This window comes from Convolutriloba macropyga, chromosome 14 (genome assembly GCF_964194025.1).
Source record: "Convolutriloba macropyga chromosome 14, txConMacr16.3, whole genome shotgun sequence".
In the NCBI taxonomy this organism is placed as follows: Eukaryota; Metazoa; Xenacoelomorpha; order Acoela; family Convolutidae; genus Convolutriloba; species Convolutriloba macropyga.
The window spans coordinates 14,411,270-14,435,336 of record NC_134481.1 but is presented as its reverse complement, the minus strand read 5'-3'; the positions used below and the strand labels follow the sequence as shown (position 1 = coordinate 14,435,336).

At 34.3% G+C, this 24,067-nt stretch overlaps 2 protein-coding genes across 2 annotated transcripts; both read right to left on the bottom strand.

The window, feature by feature from the left end:
* Positions 1-3,237: 3,237 nt before the first annotated feature.
* On the bottom strand, positions 3,238-9,536 carry LOC142353046 (MFS-type transporter SLC18B1-like). The gene is made up of 2 exons (XM_075405234.1): positions 9,041-9,536; positions 3,238-4,565 (listed from the first exon to the last, which is right to left on the bottom strand). Exons 1-2 carry the CDS (start codon positions 9,336-9,338, stop codon positions 3,346-3,348), a joined length of 1,518 nt encoding a protein of 505 aa, XP_075261349.1. The 5' UTR covers positions 9,339-9,536; the 3' UTR covers positions 3,238-3,345.
* Positions 9,537-14,903: 5,367 nt separating this feature from the next.
* On the bottom strand, positions 14,904-20,225 carry LOC142352808 (uncharacterized). Its single transcript, XM_075404941.1, has 4 exons — positions 18,917-20,225; positions 18,050-18,322; positions 16,915-17,066; positions 14,904-15,842 (listed from the first exon to the last, which is right to left on the bottom strand). The coding sequence occupies exons 1-4, from the start codon at positions 19,482-19,484 to the stop codon at positions 14,985-14,987; spliced, it is 1,851 nt and encodes a 616-aa protein (XP_075261056.1). The 5' UTR covers positions 19,485-20,225; the 3' UTR covers positions 14,904-14,984.
* Between the last annotated feature and the right edge of the window lie 3,842 nt (positions 20,226-24,067).

Sequence of the window (24,067 nt, the reverse complement as noted above, 5' to 3'; positions counted from 1 at the left end):
TTGATAGGGCACTGGCTTATTTCAACGCTGAAGTTGCTTGGTTATTTCTTCCTCCAGAAGGTGAACAGTGTGTTGGTGGAGGACCTTTAATTTGTTGGGTCGATCTGATTCTTCAATTATTTTGTAGCCAATCCCCGTTTTAGTGTTAATTTCTTCCACTAAATCTTGGAACTTCTTGTCATAACTTTGAGCTCCTGGTTGAAGCTCCTCTCTGAGAGTTGTGCTTGGGTTGCCTGGTTGCTGTATGTTTCTTTTAAGCGAGGTCAACTCTTCAACGTGTTTTGTGAATTGCACTCGCTCCTTTCGCTTTGCCTCAATGGCGTTGCATTTTTGATTCGTTTGATTGTCTTTGGGGGGTGCCTTCGGCAACCTCTTCATCAGATTGGACAGTAGTTTGTCTTTCACTGTCCGGGTCGGCGGACCAAATGTTACGGCTGCTCTCCTATCAAAGTCATGGAGAACTTTACACCGCCCAGTTCGTTTCAGCGGTTTCAAATCTGTCCGGATATTGTGTTTTTGCAGTTAACTTTTGAGAAGTGTATTACCGCTATACTGTAGATTACCGTTGCATTACTTGTTGCTCAATAATTTCAAATAACTACTTGTTCAGCTTTGCTGAATGCCAAATAAATTTGCTTCAATTAAGCAAAAAACCAAAGTTTCAAATATCCAATTAGTCTCAAATTAGGGGATTTTTCAATGATATCTCTTTAACCACAAATGCTAAGAACAAAATAAATTGTGTGCTTATGCACGCTGGGTAGGCCCAAAGTTTGAAGAAAGAATAATAAAAATAACTTAAACTATATTGATGGGCCCGGAATTTATATTTTATACCCAACGTTAATACATGGGCAAAATACAAGGTTTTAGATTTCTTTGAAACCAAGTTCTCAGATTTACCAATCAAGAAACTGGAATCAGCCTAGGCAACTGGTAATTGAATGAAACAAGAAAGAACAGTTTTTCTGCTCTGTAACTCTACTTATTACAACTTCGTTCCGCAGTGTGAAAACTTGAGAATTTCAAAGTCAATTCTATTTTCAAAAAATCAGAGTAAAGTTAGGCTGTACAATCACCAATATGATCTAAGGAAACAAAACATGATAACAAGTAATTTACCGCTAAAGAAAGTGTGCTTCAATACGCACTGTATGTCAATTTAATATAACCAAAAATGCAAAATTCAACTGATTTTTGGTAGTTTTTCAAGCTCCTTTTATGCCGCTAGTCACGTGGATTTACATGTCAAATTCAAGTGTTGATTGGTTGTAGACAATAATGTCGACAGAATGTAAACACTTCTCCATAACGTCACTTTTCAGTGTAAATTTGATGTCATGGGAAGTTTGTTAACCATGTAGAAGTTTTGTAGAATATTCTGTACCAATAGCAGGTTGATTCGCAATCCAATCGCAAAGAATCTGATGCAATAATGTTAAGTCGTAGTATTGTTTTTCTGGTGGTTGAGGTAGTTCGAGTTTGAGTTTCACTTCATGTAAGACAATTGTGCACTATTAATAGTTGCTAAAAATAAATGTTGAAAAAAGTGAACAGATCCGTATGGCTTCAGTAGAATGTAGCATTAAATTTCACTTATCACGCTATTCTAGTTTTAAGGCTTGAAATGGCCTTGAAGCGCTTTTCAATTTGATAATTGAGTTGGTAACTTCAACCAACGAATATTTATATATATATATATATATATATATATATATATATATATATATATATTAGTGTGTGAGTGCGTGTGTGTGTGTATTTCTGTTGTGCGACATTTTTCTCTTCAGTTTTTGAAACAGTTTTTGCAAACATCTATTCAGATTTTTGAAACCATGAACCTCAATTTTTTTGTATCACAAAATATAATTGATGATGTTTCCGTACCATTTAAAAAATTGATGCTGAGGTCCCATCCCGGCCAAAACTTGCTATCACTCATTGGCTGAGTTCTGGATGTAGATTTTTTTGCTTGTTTTTTCATATGCTGCTCATTTTACTGGTTACGTTAACATTTAATTTTTACTGTATCTACTGCAGAGTTAAAAAATGACAACAAAAGCGCGCAACTTCTAATTTTGAAGAGCGCTTTAAAAACAGTTATCTAAACAAGCTAATGATCTTTAATTTTGAACAGGTGCAATTATCCTCTCACTATTTGGCTTGATTTTACCCGTATCGAGATTTCAAGGGGAATTAACGTACTAATAGTTCTGAATAACATCAGTTACCACCAAGTAATTTTAAGGGCTGGGCAAGTCTAATTACAAGTCAGGTTTTGTGCCCGCATCAGCCAAGAATAGACAAGTCTAAATGCAAGACTTAAGCAAAGATTAGCAAGTCTAAATCCATATCATGGCCCAGACTTGACAAGTCTAAATCCAGGTCTTGACCAAAACTTGGAAAGTCTAAATCCACGTCTTGATCAAGACTTGTTCAGTCTAAATTCTAAATTCAGGTCCAGTAATAAAAATAGGCAAGTCCATAAACTTCAAATTAATAAATGAAAAACGCAAAAAAAAAGCAAAGAAATCTTTCATAAGAGCCGAGAAATTGGTCGAAATTAGTCGGGAAATCGTCAAAAGACAGCTGAAATCGGCACTGAATAAAAAATGACGTTTTCAGTTTACTTCGATAACCTTGTTCTGATTGTTTTTTGTTATAACTTCTTTCAATGCGCAACCAACCATCAACTTTGATTAAATTTATTGGATCTTTCCTTTTTAGGCCCTGCATCGTAGTGGGCAGAAGTAGATTTTACGACCCATGGCCCACGTGCCGTTTTTACATAGTATAGTGCTATATAACTACACATAGCCTGTGTATGGGTGGTTTATAAAAGACATTGGGGGGAACACACCCTATTTGTTTTGTAATGAAATGAGATTCACGCTGTTGTGATGATAACCTGCAATTTACTGCGTATTTGCAATTTACATCGCATTTTTACGCTATTTTAGTACGTAAATTTGAGGAGAGACTTTTGTGACTTTGTGTAAGAATTTCTGGGCATTTTTTAATAATAACAATTGTTAACACTATAATTTTCTTTCACTGCATTTGCAGTATGCACTGCATTTCTTACAGTTTTTAGCTTCAGTTCGCTGACATTTTGAGCCTGACAATTCACCCTAATGGGTTCAAAGCTTCTTTCAATTGTTTTTCATGATCTATTTATGTTTTCTTGTTTATGCTGATGCCATTAAATGAGCAACTTTGTACTTTATTAACTCGAATTGACAAGTATTTCAATCATATCTTTGCTTCAGCATCAAATGTAATAAATAAACTGTAATTAGAAAACCTACAAAATATCTGCTATTAATATTATTTCCATGTTTTTCTCTAGTCCATAACTTGCCGGGTCAGAATTTGCCTTATCGAAATCGACTCCTCTAAGTCAACCCGATTCGCAGCATAATACAATTTCTTCAGCAATTTGTGTCTGTACATGAAGCCGAATTCCCATACAGTCGAGATAGCCAATAAGATTCCGTAAATTAAAAACGTGTAATAGTATCCGAATTTATCGAAGAAATACCCGCCGAAGAGGAAAGAGCCAATCGAAATACTCGAATTCGTAATTAGCCCAAATGACAAAGCACCCAAAGTTTTCACTTCTTCGATATCCCTAAAACCCTCTTTCGATGCAATTTTTTCAATCACTAAATAGTGCGGGTTGAAAATTGACGCTACAGAAAACCCAAAAAGAATCTGGGTGCTAATTATAACGTAAAGATTTTCCAAGCTTGGGATAATAAGAAACAGAAAGTTTATAAAGCAGAAAATGGAGCAAATCGCTTCGCCAACCAATAAAATTAAAGATCCGAGTCCCTTTCTGGTTAGAAAGCCCAAAACGGGCGCAGCTAAAACATACGATACAGAAAACGGTATGAACATGTAAGCAATCTTATCGTCCGTCATTTTCAAGCGCTTTTCTAAATATTCGGCTAAAACCGTATCTTTATAACCAATCGCGGAAAACACAAGCATTTCTGGTATAACGAACAGTAAAATCTTCGGTTTGAAAACGAACTTCAGAAATTTCAAGCTCGATTTTTTCCTCGTTGCTGAAATATAGTCGCTTAGTGGTCCAGGCTTGTATAATGGCGAAAAGAATATAGTCGGTATTAAAATGAGCAACTCTGTAGCACCGCAAACTACGAAAGGAGCTTTATACGATGATAATGTTTCGTAGAAAAAATTGCCCCCAAACGGACCCATAAGGATGCCAAGTCCGAAAGATATTTGCAGGACGGTAGCCATTGCAGCGGCTTTATCTGGATAAATTCTGGATAAAATTGTAATTGCAGTGCTCTGAACGAAAGTGGATCCGACACCGTCAACGATTTTGCATGCACTACTCCAGAAAAAAAACTGAAACGGGTCCGAAATGAAGTCGACACATCCGAATAATATGTTAGCCACCCCGGCCCAGAGCATCCCAGTTAGTAGAAAGAAGTTTGTCATTTTGGGCGAAAGAATTCTGGTCAAAATTATGAGGGTCACAGCGCTAGAGATTTCACCCACGGCGATTGTCCAGCCGATTTCTTCTTGAGTTAGACCTCAAAAATTTGTCGCTCAGAATCGGGTTTGATTTGACGACGAGTTGAAGCCATTCGGAACAAGATAAGCGAGCAGTTCATAAAGCAACAAAAAACAAGAAGCCTAAATGTGATGATGATAATTAAGTCCAGCAAAGGTAGAGAACTTAGGGTTAACTCGGGTAACAAAGGTAAACATTGCAAGTTTGACAACAGTGAAACCAAAAGAGTAAGCAATTACAGATGGCAGGAAAAATTAGCCGAAAATAACAATATTAAAGCAATCATATAACAATCATGGGAATGTGTAATGGTATGGCAAAATTTTTAAATTGATAATTTTTTTCGTTTTTCAATTTTTTAGCTTTTCGAAATCGAAAATCGACCTGACTAGGTCAAAGGAACAGGAACACATATTTTTGTCAATAAATTTAATAAGACTTACCACATGGCTAGGCTATGTTCATATTGACTGGTTTTCTTACGCTATCTGTATTGATCCATATTTGATAATTTTATTAGTTAATCAAATACAAGACCAATAAATATGGTGACCATTTCAATATTCTTGGAGCAAAATACAAGTGGAATAAAATACAAGTGTTTATTTTTCAGATGTAGCTTCCTCACTATCGTACGCGAATAACGTAGTTTTATTTTGAGTTAAATCGCGGTGCGAATGACTAGGTTTGAGATTAAAATTTTATTGTGATTTCGCGGCGCTATTGCATCAAGTTGCTATCTTTTGATTTCGGCTAGGCATTTGACTTAGTCTGTTAGTTCAAATGAGGTTGCGAACGGTTAAATTAACAAATTGAAATCAGAGATTAAATCACCGATTAATAATAATTTATAATCCAATTCTAAATCTCTGAACAAGTAAAGTTAAGAAGAATCTTTGGAACCACGCAAAGTGAACAAATTGCGAAATATGAAAATTGTCAAGATTAGCAGGTTTGAACAAGTCCAGATTTTAGCAACAAGGTATGAGAGGAAAATTAAGTATAAACAACTTTAATAACATCAAATAACCTCTATATGGAATCTAGGGTATCATTTATCATCCTAACTAATCACTTTCGGTTCTGCAGAGAAAGCACCAAATACCGACCCAATCATTGTTGGCCCTGTGATCAATTACATTTACAACTTTTTTGGGACTCATACTCCTGAAGTGAATAACAAAAACCAATTTTCACAAAAGCATGGGCTGCACAGACACAAAAATGTGGTCAAGATGGTCTCTTATTTTTAAAGTTATTGAATCTCAAGTTATTTCATCTCTGACTCTTACTCTTACACCTAATGTCATCTTAAAACAAATCGTTCAAATTACAGAAATGTTTGGCCAAAAAACAAATTTTTGATTGAAGTTCTGCGGTAAACAATTAGCGCCTACTTAAAACCAATATTTTTAAACTAAAAGCCTAATTAAAATCATTAAATATGGACTGATGCCAGTTTAAAAACTGTACTTCGTAGTAAGTCAAAGAAAAAAAGCAATTTAGGTATTATACACAAGATTTTGTCAGTTTACGCTAAAGGCGACAACCGAGAAGAAAACATTATTTTGGTTTATTGTACTGACGATTCAACGATTTTTTCTTGGTAATTTTCACAAAAACGTAAATGAAATTGAAGCAAAAAATTTTAGTTTCTTTGATTTTGTTGTTTTTTTTTGTTTGACAAGTATAATTAATAGTTTTATTCATTCTCTTCACTCAAGTTCAACATTGACGTTTCATCATAATTTTCTTTTTTACGTAATTTGTTGCCAAGGTCATCGTTATGCAAAAACAAAGCAGAAGATGTGACTTGTTTGATTTTGATTCTCAGAAAATGTTGAGCTATCGGTTTGCCATTCAACAAAAATAAAAACTTTATGAACAAAAAGTGGGATAAAAAAGAACAGAGCAAAGTTATAATGTTTGAAAAACATTACCGGTTTTTGAGTTTTTAAATTCAAAAACCCTGCATTCTGAAAGTACTCAAGGTTTTAAGAAAGCAATGATTTTATGCTTCACATTTTTCAATAACTATTAAGAAGTCTCGAAATGCCGTTCCTCATTTCTACAAATTTCATGTTAGAAATCATTACTTATTTCACAATTTTGTGACTCTCAAAAAGTGGTTGATACCAAAATTTTCAATTGATTTCAATAGGCAAATAATATTTTTAGAAAACAGATCAAACTTATTAAATCAAAAATGTTCATTCTTTTCAATTATTTTCTCTAAGGTTGACGCTGAAAACAGTTTTAATGCAGATAAGCTCTTCATCGATTAAATTTGCTTCAAAAGTTTTTTCGTTGGCGTTAGTTGAAGAATTAGCCCAGTTTGTTAACAGAGCAACCCATTAAACAATGGTTAAAAGCCCACCTAAGACAAACGTTTTTTTTTCCGGAAAAAAACTAAAATATTTTGAATCAAAATGAAATCCCGTGTTATTGTAATGCCTGCGCAGTTTCAGTATCTAGCATTTGATAAATCAACAAAGAAACAAAAACTCACCGCAGCGGATCGTTCTATAGCCAACATAATAACTCACAAAAACATAGCTCTTGCTCGACGCCTGTTCTAAAGTTCTTTCAAATTTCTTTTGCCTTTCATCATCGAATGTAAGACGACACGCCCGCGTTGAAACGAGAATCAGCTTTTTTTTGAAACGCTTCCAGTTTTGTAAATGCGATTTTGTTTTTCATAATTAGAAAAATAGCTGATTCAACATCAGACCTATTATATAAAGTCTCAATCTGATAAAATATTTTGGTGAACCCTGCCAGGATAAAGTTGGGTTTTCATGCATGATTTTGGACATTTTGATTTTGTCCATTAAAAAACGAAAATTGTCATCTGATCACGGATTTATTCATGTCCAACAACACTTGGTATGGGAGATCCACAGTGTACACAAAGTCTCAAGCGAAAAAAATTCCGTAGATTGTCTTGGAATAAAATAAGGTTTTATACCAAAAGTTAGAAAAATTATTTTTTGGAATAAGATATAATCAAAATGCCCAAAATAAGGCATGAAAAAGCTCAAGATCAGCGTGAAATTACACGCTATTTTATCTAAGATCAACGCTAAAGTTTGTGTTGGTTTCATGTAAGTTGAGCACTATCTTAAACTCTAAAATATTCAAGATCAATCTAAAGTTAAACGTTGAGTTGGTTTATAATCAACGCTAAATTGAACGCTAAATTTCATAAGTTCAAAATTTAAAATTAAGCGTTAAATTTATGCAAAATTTTATGCAAAAATATCTTAGGCCAACGTTAATTTCAACACAAGATTATGTAAGATCTACGCTTAGAAATGCAAATTTATGCAAGATCAACGCTAAATTCAACGCATAATTATGTAATATATACGCTGAAATCCACAAAAATACGTAAAATCTATGCTTGTGAACGCTAATATACGTAAAGTTAGAGTCCAAATGTTAAAGGATACAATCTTTAAGAAAAATTAATTTTGTGGTACACTGGTAGAAGAGGCGATAAAGATGCAGTGGTTCGAATCTCACACAGAGAAGTTTAAGCGTTCAACCAGGAAAAGAGCAAGGTTTAGAAACGTTGAAATTTTGTGAGATGAAAGTAGCAGATAGCATTGACATGTTAGAAAATTCATCCTAGTTTTCTTACATAATTTTACGGTGAATGCGTTGAATTTGTTTCTTTAAATTCAACGTATTCACTACCCAAATTATGCACAAAAATTGTGGCGAAATTTCTAGCTTGTTACCGCTTATCTTACGAAGAGTTTTTTCAGCGTTCCGGATAGAGAAGACGGATATAGAAGACATCTACGTTTTCAAACAAGTACATTAGAATATGTCTTTCGATACACCCTATTAATGATTTCACTGTACGCAAAGATGTCGTTCACTCAATTTATGACTGAATATCTCAAATTGCAGTACACTAACAGGTCAATCTCAAAAAATGTTCTCAAGCAAAATTTTCACTTTTGTTCACTTTGAAAGCAGTTGGAGGATTTCTTTTAAATTAATTTTGGTTCCGGCGTAATCGCAGCGGAACAGCATTAGACGACTTCGGCCTGTTCTCAGCTGCTGTTTTTTGTATTACTCCCCACATTTCAGACTGTTCTTTTTATGATTGCTCTTTTTGGGTGACTATGCCTTCTTTTTTTGCGTCTGAAACTTTCAAGTAGTACCATCATTGAAGGAAACATTGGTCAGGCTATGGTCAAACTGAAGCTATGGTTAAGTAAGAGCTCATCCTCACACAGACAGCTTCACGGAGGCAGGGGATTGAACTCTCAATCATTGGCGTGTGAATCACACACCTTACCTCTCGGCTATCACGCCACATTCACGCGGCTATCTCGCGTCTTTCACAAAAATTTTTGCACAATCAGTATTTTTTGTAAGAAAAAATCAGTTTAGAGCTCATATTTGGTGTTGATATCAATTTTAAGCTCAAATTGCAGCGCACTCTATTTATAAAGCAGCCGGTGCACAATAACATCTTACCTTTTTTGATTGCCTGATCTGGGAAAAACGGGCCCGCAAGTGACAGATTTATCCCTTCGAAGAATATCGAAGCAGCGCATAAAATAACTGAGATTTGTCGTCGTATCATTGAAATTTCATCATCATCGGCAGAATAGTTCGCATTTCCAGCAGGCGAAGGTGTGGTGTACGATGTGGGTTCGTATGGGTTCGGATTGCTTTCTATGTACAAATCGTCGTTATCTAAATCGTCAATTAACCCAGTCGGACGTTTACGTTCTTCCCAATTTCGGGTTTTCTCGGCCAGTCTTTTGGCCATTACGAGTGAATAATCAGTTAAAACGCATAAGGAACGTTAACCTATAATAGTCAAATTTTACTAGAAAGAATGAAGTTTTAATTTGAGCTCGAAATTCGACTAAGCAAAACTCGAGTTGACTTTTAAACACGACGCCGCATTTTCTTAGTCAATATTTGAAATTAATTGCGTGCTTAGGAAATCCTTATTTCTCTGTTAACTTTTCTAACATCAATTGTTTTTCAATTGTGTTTAGAAGGTTGAAGTCCAGTGTTTATACAATCAAAGACTGGACAAATATGCAAAATGGCTTTGATCGAAAGTTAGTGTGGTCTAACATCATCAATTTTAAGGTTCCACAATGTATATGGTCAAGGATTATAAATATACGCAGTTTTGTATTACTTGACATTGATACTAAATATAATCACGATGATTTCTAGCAAATGATAAATATGATGATCATATGATAAAATGTGCTCTGATCAACTCGCGGTTACCAAATTTCGGACTTGCTCAGCTGTAAACTGCAAAAAATTACTGTCTGGTGGGGTCTGCTCAGAAGTGACTACTGTCCTCAGCTAGCTGAAAAAATGAAGGCCATTATCTATTACCGCCCTCGGCCATATATATATATATATATATATATATATATATATATATATATATATATATATATATATAGCTGATATTTTTAGAAATCCCCCACCCCCGAAAAAAAAGAGAATTTTTCACCAATACCAACGCTCTGCTTATCTTCGTCGTCATCCGAGTGGTTGAGTAAAATAAATCCAGGGCCGAGGTTTTACCCTTAATCCACCCCTAATGCTAGTATCAGTTGGAGCAATGGGTAATGCACAAAATGGTAGAAACATGTTTGAAAGAGGAAAGATGGGGGCATTAATGCTCACTGCCTACTTCAATTTCTAAAAATAATTACACACCTATAATTACACTCTTACACCCCTAATTAAGCGAAGAAATAGGGGTTTATATTTTTTAAAAATTTTTACACTCTTTTCCCCGTTATTTTTGGAGAAAATAATCGGCTCGTAAATCACTTTTACAACAGTTTCCCCGGATTATAAACCCAATGATCAGTTCAGTTCTTGTAGCTCCAGACTCCAAAACTTGCGTAAAGGTTTGGATTCATGCATACATTAAATGCAAAACTTTATTTTAAACATATGTCTTAATTTGAAACCTTCGTTTTGTTAGTTTTTAGTGATGACATATTGCTCGTATTCCTACACGCAAAGCACATTTAAAGTATCAGCATTTGTGAACACTTTTAAATGTTGGGTGCAAAATTTTGTGAGGGGCTATAACAGAATAAATATCTAAAAATTGTGTTCTGTAGAAAACCTGCTAGTTACCCGAAAAATGTGTGGAAAAAACGGATCTATTTTGTTTCGCGAAACTATGGCGACAAAACTTCAGAAGTTGATCTTTAAGTAGGCCTTTGTAATCTTTTCATTACAATGAAGGACAATAAATGAAATCAACTCTACTAAAATAACGTAATGCTAATTGAAGGAGAGATAAAACAAAAGAACTATTCCAAATAAAAAAGGACATCTGGAAACCAAAAATTAAAATTAAACAGAGCATTATTCTTCATTAGCTGAAACTTAAATTTGAATATTAATCATCGAGTGCACCGGCAAAAAATGAGTTATACCTTTCTGGAAGACTCTTCATCGTAGTCAAAATGTAGCAAATTAATTCTAAACAAAATTTAAAGAAAACTTTCTTACTCAACTGAAAATCAAAAAGGTAAAAATTTTTGGAATTAGTTTACAACTTATTATTAAACTTTGTGCCTCTTTGATACTATTTTCTCTCCCTCTGTGTTATAAAAAGCTCTCAGAAACGTGATAGAAAATTAAACAAATTGACTATAAATAAAGTGTAAAGCAAGCAATGTTGAAAGTTGATTGAACGCAAAATGAAAATAGGAAACCCTGAAATGCTTTTCGTCATTTAAAAAAAAATGAAATCCAGAGATAAGAAAAACCGTGCACGGCTAAATGACCAAAAGATTGTTGTTTATTCAAACTTGTGTCAACAAAAATCAGCATTTAACAAAACATAGAAGTTGTCCCTTGCTTAGTTGATCAGAAAGAGCTTGACAAATAAATAAAACAATGAAGAAAGAAAAAATAGGCATATATAAATTAATCTGAAAAAACTAAAAAGATTAGATCCAAATGGATTTAGTTAGGAACGAAGAAAACCTGTAAAATAAACTTAATAATTGATGTTTTGTCTTTATTTAAAATAAAAGATTTAGTTCCTAAGAAGTATTTTAAAAAGTTTGGATCTTGCAGTTGAAGTAATATTTTGTCATCGGTTGATAAATTACCATAAAAAACAGACTAAGAGCTGTCTCAATATCAAAGCAAGCATATAGCATATGTGACCAAAAAAATATTCAATCAAAATATATGGAACGGCAAAGGTAAGTTAACAACCCCTATTTTCTCAAAATAAAAATCCAACTCTTGAGTCTATATCACTCCAACTTAAAGTGATATTTTAAAAACATTCCTCAACCCATTGATTCACTACCGTAGTAATCTCGCAGTCCATTCTATAACTACTCTTAAACCATCACCTTAAAATTGCCAAATTTAGCGCAAAATCAGCTAAACAGAAATGTGAGTATTGAAAGCAGCTTGGCGATCAATAAGGTTTAAAAATAAAGTTTTAATAGAGTAAAAATTGACTTTTGATTTGATTAACATATACTTTGGTACAAAATTTTTAAAAAATTCTTTTTTATGTTATGTTTCTTTTGACAGGGCTTTCTGAGGATGCCCATTACATATTCTCGCTAAATATTTCCAACAGGCCGAAAATACCGAATTGAGTACATAAATATTTTCATTAATTGGCAAAACACTTTTTCACGATTGTTGCGATCTCAAGTAAGCACAGAAACTTTATGCCTGATCATTTTCTTTTGTTCGGTCAAAAAGTTTTGATTTAATCAATTAGTTTTTTTGCAGTCAATTAGGGAAAAAGTTTTACGCAGTTTTGATATTCTTGATTGTGGAGATACGTATCTGAGCCACAAAACCGCTTAGAGATTGTAGAATGGGATTCGAGGTGCAAATCCAAGCTTTTACCAATCTGTGAGGTTACCACTTTTAGTTTGTCTTAGCAATTGAGCTACCAATACAACAGTGTTTTATCTGTCATGGAAATCCTCCTCGAAGCCCATAGGGTTCTTCTTATTGGAAAACAGAGTAGAAAAAAAGCAACTGAACTAAATGATGAAAGTTAAGGGAATGACAAGATGATGAAAGTGGGTTATGTGAACAACTGAAAGCTTGACCTATTAGTCTGAGGCAAACTTAAAATAGGTGAACACTGACTTTTGATTAGTTAAGGACAAACTTAAACAGAATTGGTACAAAAATGAAACAATTTGAACTTAATAAGGTACAGCCGTACCACAGCAGTTTTGAAGAAAAAACCCAATGATGTTCTTTCATACAGTTGATTATATCAAAAATGAATTAATAAAATAAATTAAAGCCTTCTTAAAAACTATCGGTAATTAAATTTCCAGCCATCCCTAGTTTTTTATTGTTTAATATTATTTTTAAAAACCGTTTTTTCGGTTTTTTTGTTCAATATAAAAGTTTTCGGTTATATCATCTATCATTATAATTTACAGCAGATATCTAATGAACGTCTGCCACTTAAAACAGAAAAAATGTGGCGACAACAAAGAGTTTAAGGGAAACAAATGAATGACTTTTGAACTAACCTGTAGTCCTCTAAACTTGATTTTTTTTCAAAATGACAATTTTACTTTTTGATAGAAAAAAGGCAAAAATGAGTGAGTGAAACAAGATAAATCTAAATAAATTCTAAGCAACGAATTCACTGTCTTTTGAATTTCGCAAATCTGATCGTTGAACGAAATACAAAATTTTGGTTTGTCTACATTTCTTCTGTCTTGTTATGTGACATCCAGACGCTCCATTTCCTTAACAAAACTTAATTACGAAACCTACAACACAAATTGAACATTGTATGTGATTATGACGAATTTAAATCTTGACAAAAAACTGGAAACATTGCAAAGAATGACAAAAATGTAACTTATTTATCTTTTTTTCTTTTTAGTAGTATACACTTAATGATTTCCAAATTTTTTAACGATTTTTAATGATTTCTATTGATTTTAAGCACGCCATTTCCATAATTTAGAATCTAAGGGTCGAATAGAGCAGCATTATTTCAACAATTCAACATTTTATTCATATTTAGGCAAGGAATATAAACGAATGATATCATGCTCAACAGCTGATCAGAAATTAATCTTGTTTCACATTAAAAAAGTGAAATGTGACAAATATTTTCTAAAGTTTTCATTATGTTTTTGAAGAAATGTCACTAATGCACCAAATCAAAAGTAAACTGACCTGTAGAGCACTCGGGAACATATTCAACTCGTTTTCAAAGTAAAAATATTCAAAGATTAACCTTTGTTTGATTTCAATTTTACAAAAAACTGCCTCGAAGTTAAGTCTTCCATTGACGAGCCCTTTTTCGCATAATTGCTGGGCCTTCTTTTATTGGAAGTGCTGGAACACCCTAGTCTTAACTTAATGTCAAATTTGCAATTATTTATAACGAAATTTGCAAACTTTGTAAAATAATGCATTAATTTTGCAATTATTTGCAAATAAGTCTGAATATTTGTGTCTCTTACAGTTCGCAGTTGGCCTTGTAGGGTGATTTTACCACACAAATCGTTTACAAGGTGTACTTTGAACACTTTTCAATTAAATTAAGCAATCTCTGAGTACGAAAATAACCCACATTGATAAATTACGCAGAGCTTGACCGGAACGAACTCGGCCCATCGTTTGCAAATTTTTGCAAACTTAATCTTAATTTGCAAAATTTTGCAAATTTGACCTTGTGTAGAGATAATTTGCAAATTTTTACAAATTTGGCATTATTGAGCAAAAATTTGCAAATGTTTGCAAATTTGGCATTAGTTTTTAACTAGGGCATAACCAGTTTCACTTGTTGGGGATCTCCAAAAATATTTCGAAAGAAATATAAGCGTTTTTAAATTTATTTCAAGAGAATCTAACCCCTAAATATTGTGCGTCGTTTTTTTTTCTTTCTTAGTTTTGATATCTTGGCTGCTTTTACAGCCCTTTTCAAATTTGAATATGGTTTTTGTCAAATTAATTTCTGTAATATAATTGCTTTGCTTGCTGATTTGTAATCAACCCAAAATCTAAAAACTGTTTCTAAACTAATTACTATTTTTTTCTCGATGTCAATTGTCTGTTCAAAGCCAAATATCATTTTTGAAATGAGCAAAACTTACTTGAAGACTGAATGCATGTATCTCCGAGGGTATCTTCTAACTGTTTGATGCACAGCCTTTAAGATTGATAATAAAAATATAAGATAAATTGGTTCGGAGCTTTACGTGCACATTACCGATCCTCCTTGGTTGCGCTATATACACAACAGCTAGCTAATTTCTTGTTCTATAAAACTCATTAGAATGAAAAACAGTGAAAAAGATATAAACTTTTATTGCCTTTATATTTTTTTCTATCTAAAATCTTAATACTCAATGTCAAAACTATACAAAATTATATAAAAACTATACAAAAATTTTTGATTTTATATACTTTTGGCAGTGATTACTGGAGCTAGCAAAAAGTCTGATTGCGCTTTTGACTGGTCAATCGCCAGCTTAAAATCTTTGTCACCGGCTGGTGAAATGTTTAATTTGTTGATTGGATTTTGGTTACTTTTCGCAAGACTTGAAGCGTCTGTTGTCGGACAGTTAGCCTTGAAAGACTGCGGGTTTGTGGTTGGAACAGTTTGTTGGTTCCCTAGCAAATTCGCAATTGATAGCATATTGTTTGAATTTGGGCCGGAAAGTCCGGCTAATTTACTCGCAAACCCAGCCGCACTTTGCAGCTGTGGAAATGTGCTTGTATTAATTCCTGCCGGTGACGTGGCTTTAGTTGGTTGACATCCGGGAGGTAAAATTCCAGTTGATGCCGCTGCCGCTGCAGCCGAATAGCAAAGCAGAGAAAGATAAGGATTATTTCCCATAGTCGTGGCCCGCAAAAGTTCTAGTTGCAATTGAGCAAATGTTTTTTGAGCAACACTGTCGCCTGCAAAAAGCGGGTTTCCACCACCGGAGACTGCGGGGATCGAACCCGCGCCGGCGAAATCCAGCCCAGCGGAACCAATTAATGACGGATTGACAACCGATTGTGACGTTGCTGTGATTGAGTTTGAAAGCGGGTTGAGCGCAGGCATTGAGGAATTATTGGCCAGTTGTGACGTCAGAGCAATCTGAAGTTGGGCGGCGCTCAACTTGCGTAGGTGGGTGAGGTGGGGGTTGCTTTCGAGGGTTACACCCCCGGCTGTGGTCAAGTGCCCCCCGACACACTGAGAAGGGATAATTTCTCCGTGGATCTGCTTTCGCTTGGTCTTGTATCGTCTGTTTTGGAACCAGATTTTGATCTAAACAGTGAACATTGATATATACAAACTTTGGATATAAAAAATGATATAGTGAAAAGTTCTCTTAAATAACATATTTTGACAACATTGACAAAGATTTTCCGGCAAACATTAAAAGATTTTTTGTCAACATTTTGTCAACACTAACAAAAAATTTTTGTCTGCAATTTCAATTAAATAATGAAAGTTCTTGATAAAGTGTTAGTATATATTACAGTTTTTGCACTCTGTTGGAAAACATCAACAATTTCTCTTAATTCTATTTAAATTTTGGCTATTATTTTTAGCTAACTTTTCATTTGTTCCCAAAATCTAGGGAAGGGAGTGAGCTCCCAATGACAGTTACAAATATAAAATTATAACTAACTAACTAACTAATCCAGAAAGTGTGAACAAGTGTTGTACTTTCCTAAATTATCCAGCTGAAATAACGGGAACATTTCTACTTGAAGAGCCGCAGTGTTCAAATGTAAAACAATTGTTATCGGAAAAGATAGATAATTTTATTAGTTTAAAAGGTGATGCGTATCCAAGTGTGTTGGGGAGATAAGTATTTTGAAGTGTTTCAGACTAGGGTTAGTAATCAACTTAAAAGCAATTGGATCAAGTTGAAAACAAGTGAAATATTAAATTGTAGAGATACAGGATTAATAAAAGATTACCTAAGTATATTAGTTAACAGTGCAGTGTATGTACTTGTTCATAACTGGTGGATGCTCGAATACATCTGGGGGGGGGGGGGGGGGGGGGAGTATTGTTTTGCCCAAGTGATGATCAGAGATCGGTTACGTTTCTGAACAAAAGTAAATAATTTCGGTATAAACTTAGGGGATTGGCCATTTATGTATATTAATAAATTTTTAATTTATTATATATTTATTAAAGTTTTGAAAACCTTGGGGTAATTTATTAAAGTTTTGAAAACTTTGGGGTAATAAAGTTTTAAAACCTCGGCAATATATTGCATCTTATTAAAGTATACAAAAAAATTAACTTACTCTGGCCTGTAAAACTCACACGAGGAGAGACAAAACAAATCTTATGCGATATAAAAGCCCTAACAACAATTTACCTGAGTTTCGGTTAGTTTGAGAGCGGCTGCCAATTCTGATCTCTCAGGGCCAGAGAGGTACTTCTGCTGGGCGAATCGTCTCTCTAACTCAAACACCTGTGCGTGGGAGAAGGCAGCCCTTGTTCGTTTCTTCCTCCTCCTGCCCCCAACACCTGTTGAAAAAAGAAAAAATTAAAATCAATGTTTCAAATTTTTGGGATTTTTTGTTAATGCAACAGATTTCGCATAACCATCATGGATCCTTGCTATGCTCAATTGCCTTAAATGGTAATAATTACTCAAAGACTGCAATAGATCAAAGTGTTAGTCAAATCTGTTTTCAAAGCTCTCGTTCATGAATGAAGATGACAAAAAGCCTAATCCGGGTAACTTTAGTCGCGTCTAATTTGTGCCAATTTGTAAATAGCAAGGCAAAATAATGATGATATTGGACCTCAACCAGTTTTTACAAAATCACGAACAAGTCAGGATTGTATATGATCATTTTTAAAGACTCCCCGAACCAAGATGAACATATATTTTTCTATATATGACTACTAAGAAGTGAAAATCATATAATTGTTACTTAAGCCCAAAAAAGTGTTTTGACAATTTTCATGTACCTGGTCAATTGTTTATGATCTTTTTATGTTTACCAAGAACCATTTATAACCTTAGTATGTAAGATTCCATAAAAACAAATGTGAGCGTGGCTCAGTATAAAAACCAACAATCACGTATAACTTGGCATGATTACTAAGAATCTTTTATGGTGTTCAGACTGGGGAAATGGCTCAAGTTATCCAAATTTAATCGTAACGGTACAGCAGTGTTGTGGTATTTAATTTTCAAATCTCGTATAAACTCCCTCCATTTAATTAAAACACTCATGTGCACATTTTAAAATGCCGAAAGTCTGCAGTGCCAGAAGTCAAAATGCCAGAAGTTGCTACTCAGCCAGAAGTTGAATTTCGTTGACTTTCGTCATTTTAAAACGTGCGCGTTCCGTGTTTTAAGCATGGTTAAGTGACTCCGCAGAAGTCACTTCGAAAGTCGCTTCGCGATTCTCGATAAACGCCAGAAGTTCTCAGTGACTTCAAGCAGAGTCACTTAACCATTACTTCTGGTTTGTTAGCGATAAGTTTAAATAACTAACCAACGCCAGCAGCATTCGCTCCCTGTAAATCACTGAGACATTGCTCATAATGCTCAATTGCGGTGCTGGGCGAAATCACCCCTCCCCCCACATCCCCCACAGAGGAAACTACCACCTTGTTTGCCGCAGCAGTCTGGAGCGAATCCAGTGTCTGGCTCTTGAGGAAATTGGCGGCTGCTGTGGAGGACAGGTGGGTCTGGAATGACGCTGGAACACCTGTTGTTGATTGGATTCCAACTGCTGATTGATTGCATGAGTCATCATTTTCGTCTTCTAAATGCAAAATTAATTCTAAAAGTTTGTGTGAATGAAACTAGTACATACTATGTATACTAAATACTTCCTGTAAAATTAATTTTGGTTGTCGAAATGTCAGCAATATTAATTCAAAATCAAACGAGGTTCAAAGCGCAAATATAAATTTTAATCGGCGCTTTATTTCTCCCTTGATAATGAAGAGATGTTGCTAACATCGCGACGTTCAAAAATGGATTTCATACGACGTATTATACAAACTTTAATGCCATTTTCACTAGTCGCAGTTCACCAAGCTTCATGTTTTAAGTCAGTTTTACGCTAATTTTCAGTTTTTTTTTAAATCATTTGTAGAATTGAACCAAATAAAGGTCCGTTGGCAAACAAAAAGATTTTTCTTTTTAATTTTAGAAATTTAAGAAAAAGATATTTTTTCTTAATTTTCTAAAAAAAAGTTTTCTGAGCATAATTTTTCTTGCACCCCATTTTGCACAAGCTGACTTTTCCAAGTTTTCTATTAAGTTTTTCCAAGTTTTTCGAATAAATTGAAAAAAATTTTTTAAATTTTAAATCAGTTTCAGGTTCGATTTCGAAAACGGTTTGTCAACTAACCTTCACATGAGCTATCATCGCCTTCGCTTCCTTCATCACTCTCCATCATAGCCGTCATCTGTTCATCTCTATCTCTGGCCAGTGAAGCACTCACTCTGATGTCATTACTTGCAACTCTGACGTCACACTGGTTGTTCACATGCTGACCTCCACTAAGAACAGAAGCAGAGGTCAAAAGCCCACTCTGCGAACCGGCGGCCGCCATCGTGATCAATTTTGTTACGTTATCGCATCCTTGCGATGACATAATTTTCTTCACGTGGTCCAAACTTGTTCTTACATCACTACTGATTGATGTTGCGTCATTCGTTACGTCACCATGGGAGTTGTTGATGAAACTTGCGGCTTTAAGCAGAAGATTGTCGATTGAAAAGCGTTCACGCGGGGACTTCGTTATGCTTTTTTCATTTTCTGCCAAGAGCGATGATCGTAAGTTTTCAGCGTGTTTTACTGCCGAATTAGTGTCCGGGTTTTGACCAATATTAGGTACGTTATTTCGAACGGTTTTTTCAGTATTTTCTCTTTGTATAGTCAAATTAACGGGACTGTTTGGGTCAGAACAAGACATTTTGTTTAATAATTAATAGCTAGAAATTACTAATAAAGATGAGAACTCTGATTAGAATAGTTTGCTAGAATCTTTGCTATTAAGAATTTTGAAAACTTTCCTAAAATCGGTAGATTTTTAAATCGAGTAACTGATTTTAAGGTAAAAACAAAACAAATAAATGTCAATTATTGCTCTTATTGAGGCAAATGAATCCTTTTTGAGTGAATAAATCGAAACTCTCAATTTCAAGTTTCCAAAACGACAGTCAGAGACGGAAACGGCAATCACCCCAAAGTGTTTCTTAAGTATTTCACTTTGAAAAGGTGTGAACAATCCCAAATCGGGCTAATTGATTCCCAATTTCCGACCGGAATATCTCACTGACAATCGACACCCACCGGGAGACGCAGGGGATAGTACTCAATTCGTGAACAGATTCGCCCAATTAGGGATATTAGCCCAAGAGGAAGGGCTTTGTTTGCAAAATAAAGGATAAATGCACCCTTGTCACGGGCAAATTTCACTTAGATGAGGGCTATTAAGGAATCACTACGATTGAAAATTGTCACGAATTAAGGATAGCGATATTATACTAATTGACTATTTTTCCAGTTTTCGTTTTAATTCACAAACTTAATCAAAATGTTGTCAAGTTCGTTCAATATTTCGAATTTTTTATTATTGCCGACGAGAAATCAAAAGTTTGGACACGTTAAAACGAATTTTTGGTTGATGGTTTTCAAAATTGTTAAATTGAGAAATGACTGTGGGCAGCAATAATTTGAAGAAAGGGCACAACAGAAGAGCTAAGCACATCAGACGCCCGATCTAAATGGGCTATTCTGATTGGTCGATAGCTCAGGACGGGATAGGTGGAAAAAACTTAGGGAAATTGAAAGGAAAAGGGTTGCTTAAATGGGGGCGTTTAGAAAGCGTTTAGCAGAAAAGGAGTAAAAAGAGATTGGGGAAAATAGAAACAAAGGTAGGAAAGATTTGTAAATTAAATGGATTGATTATTTTTGTTTTTGTTATGGAGGAATTGATGTTGATGTTGTTGTTGTTGATGTTAAGAGTAGTGAGGTAATGCTACTTTTTGGCATTATCTCTCCGGGCTATAAGTGCAATTAAAGTGATTATAAGTAGAAATTGGCGGAACGTATTAACTCAACTGCCTACGTTTAAACTCCACTATCCTCATCACTTTTACAACTAACACTTTTTAATAGCAAGATTAGAGCCCACTAACTGGAACCCCCTGTATTTATTACAAGTTCAACTCAACCCAAACCCCTCATCCCCCCAACTTATCCGGCTCTCAGCATTGCTCTGGCACAAGGCATCTCTCTCGTTATAGACTATATACTCTTTTTATTGTACTCCTGGGCTAATGCATTTATCGATTAATTTACAATATTACAAAACAATAAAAACTAAAACCAAAAGAGAGATAGAAAAAGAGAAAGAGGGGTTATAAATTTTATCACTAATAAATGCTCTTTTGCCACTAAATGTTGTAGTACTTTGAAAAAAAAACACAAAAAGAAACAAAAACTCACCTCAAAAACTAATCAGCTAAAAATAGCCGGATGAATCGAGCACATCATACGGATATGCTGTCAATGAGAGAAACTAGAAAAATAGAATTTTGTATATCGTGGGTAGCAAGTGAAAGCAAAACTAAGAAACATGAGATCATAAGACTTGATTATACGAATTGACATTTTGCAAGTAAAAATGAAACTAATTGTTTTAATTAAAGATTTTACAGAAAGGTAGCCAACAATTGAGGAAAACAAAAAGTGAAATATCTTTTGTATAATCTTCTTGTTTTCACTGCTCGTCGCGTTATTTGTTTAATTTTTAGTGCCAACTGACCTAGAAATAATTTTGGTTGGAAAATAAATGAAAACTCACCAGGAGCAAAATACGTTATTTTAAAACAAAAAAATCATTAAACAATTCCAAATTATTGCGAATTTATATACAATTTAGAAAAATTTTCAGCCGAAGAAAAAAAATTTTGAAAAGTCGTGAAAACAATTCTTTTTCGCATGGATCCGGATTGATGTCTTTGCAAGAATCTTACAATCAAAACATTATAATAATAATAATTATAATTTTGGTTTGCAGCAGAAAAGCAATAGGCTACTGTGGCTTGTTCTCAGCTGCCCTTTTATCATTATTCCCCACATTTCAGGCTGTTCTTTTCATGAACCACATTGCTCTTTTCGGTGCATATGGTCAGTTTTATTGCGTTTGAAACTTTCACGTGGTACCATCATTGTAGCCAACATTGGCCAGGCTATGGTCAACCTGAAGCTATGGTTAAGTAACAGCTCATTCTTACACAGACAGCTTCACGGAGGTAGGAGATCGAACTGTCAATCATTTGTGTGAGAATTACACACTTTACCTTTTGGTTATCACGCCACATTATTTTTGCAAGAATCTTCCTAGAAAAACAAATGGTCTCGCAAGACATTTTTTGCAAAAGTCTGGTATAGTTCTTGAAGATATCCAACTGGTCTCAACTATGGTACCCTTTTGATCAGATTTCCTGCAAAAAAAAGTGGCACAACCTCCTTTATCAAGTCATCAACAAAATACAAACATTTTCGAGTGTTTCACTCATTTGTGATGTTAATATTGGTGTCTAAAATTTTTAATCTACTTTATTCCTCAAAAAAATGAAATTGAAGAATCTAAAAACATGATATACGAACTTTGTGAGAAAAAAAACCTTTTTATTTTCCATTTGAAGCGGAGCGATGGCTCAATGTTAACTGTTAAAAAACTGATCTTGATGGTTTTCTATCTTCTCGAAAAAAACAAGGAGTTTCGAAATTAGTCTTAATTGAAGTAACACGTCTGAATTTTGCGTGATGGGCAAATTAATTTTTGACCCCAAGTATTTTGGGGGGACTATATGCTGAAATGACTTTTTGTTCCTTGAAAACAGTTCTGGCAGCTCAATGTATGAAAAATTGAGATAGGTATCATTATAAAGCTCAATGAGCGCCTCTAACCATCAATTCTAATATTTTTCAAAGAATGATTTTGGTTTTTGTAATCCTGGCACAGATAAATTGTCCCAAACAATTAAAAATCTCGTTATTTCATGTGTTTTTTTAATCTATCCCAGAAACGACTGGAGTTTGTAGGCTTTTCTTTATCTGTTTTCGCATCTTTCTGCAGTTTCGGAATTGATGCATTTTTTTGTTTAGCTTCAACTCTTACCATGAAATTTGTATAATTTTTGTTTTTGTTATTCAGTTTCTAATCCATATAAAATAAATAAGTACAATGAGAGATAATTTCAAAATTGTTTTCAGGAGTTTTAAACTTTAAACAAGGAATTAATCTTTGATCTGATCCAGAAGATCAGTGTTTTGCCTCTGAGCTAATATTTGATGAGAGGTGTTGCAACCATACGAGCAAACGCGCACTACTGGGCCTCCTTGTATAAAACAAAATTTCGTCTCTTTGATTAGCAAAAATGTAAAAACAATTTTATCGCTGAAACAATTATTTTATCAGAATTTTTATGAATACCATTTTTGGATCTCCCAGTTAATATCCTAATTAACATCAATAAAATAAAATTGTCGAAGCAAAAAAGTTTCCAGAAACAAAGTTCCACCCCTATGAATTGCGTTGGAACAGAAAGGTACTAGATTAGGCAAAACTAGTAAAAAAACTAGAAAAGGTACTAGATTGGGCAAAATTTTTTTCTTGCTTTTGGTATAAATTTTAGAAATCAATTTTACTTCAAGGATTCAGTTTGGAATTGAAGTTGCTGTAAGAAAAACCTCAAAATAACTCCAAAAATATTATTTTATACTCATTCTGATAATGAAATTGAAATACAATGCGTGTCAGTAACTAACTTTAGTGACAATTCAAGAAATTACTGTTTTTTTTTGTTCTGTTGAAAGGACAAAAATCCATGCCAATTTTCTTTGGAATTTCTAGCAGATTACTTTTCCGCGTTTAGCTATATTTACAAACGGCAGTGGTGTTGTTTTTAGATACGGGAATGGCTTTAATTGACGGTAAACTTGTTCAAAAAACTCACTTAGATTTCAAAAGTGATTTCTATCGAAGCGTGACTTTCTAACGAGAGAAGCGGAGAACAAGGGTGGCTTTTTAGATAAGCTAGCTGCCAATTAAGACAATTGAAAACAGTTTAAAACACTTAGAAACGTCCTTTGATCTGGTGTACCACGTTAAAGTAGCGTCACAAATTGCCAAATTGGCGATAAGGGCGCCCCGTTTTGCCTTAATGAGCATTCCTTCCCAGTCACATTGAGATATGGAAAACAAATAGGAAAATTAGGCAAAAGTGAGGGGGCTTTAAGTGCGCTTCTTATGTAGATACCCCCAATCAATCATTCCCTCTTATCTCAAAATCAAAAGGGCGCCCTTAAAAAGGATTTTTAAAATGGCACGCGCGATAAGGCACTCTGCTCAGCTTTTCTGTTTAGTTTTAGAAAATTGCTCTCTCACTGCTCAGCATATAAAACTTAAGATTTTAGCTATGGTATTTACGCGATATTTTTGTTTTCACTGCAAAAGTTTTTTTCGGAGAGCTTTTTTGGAGA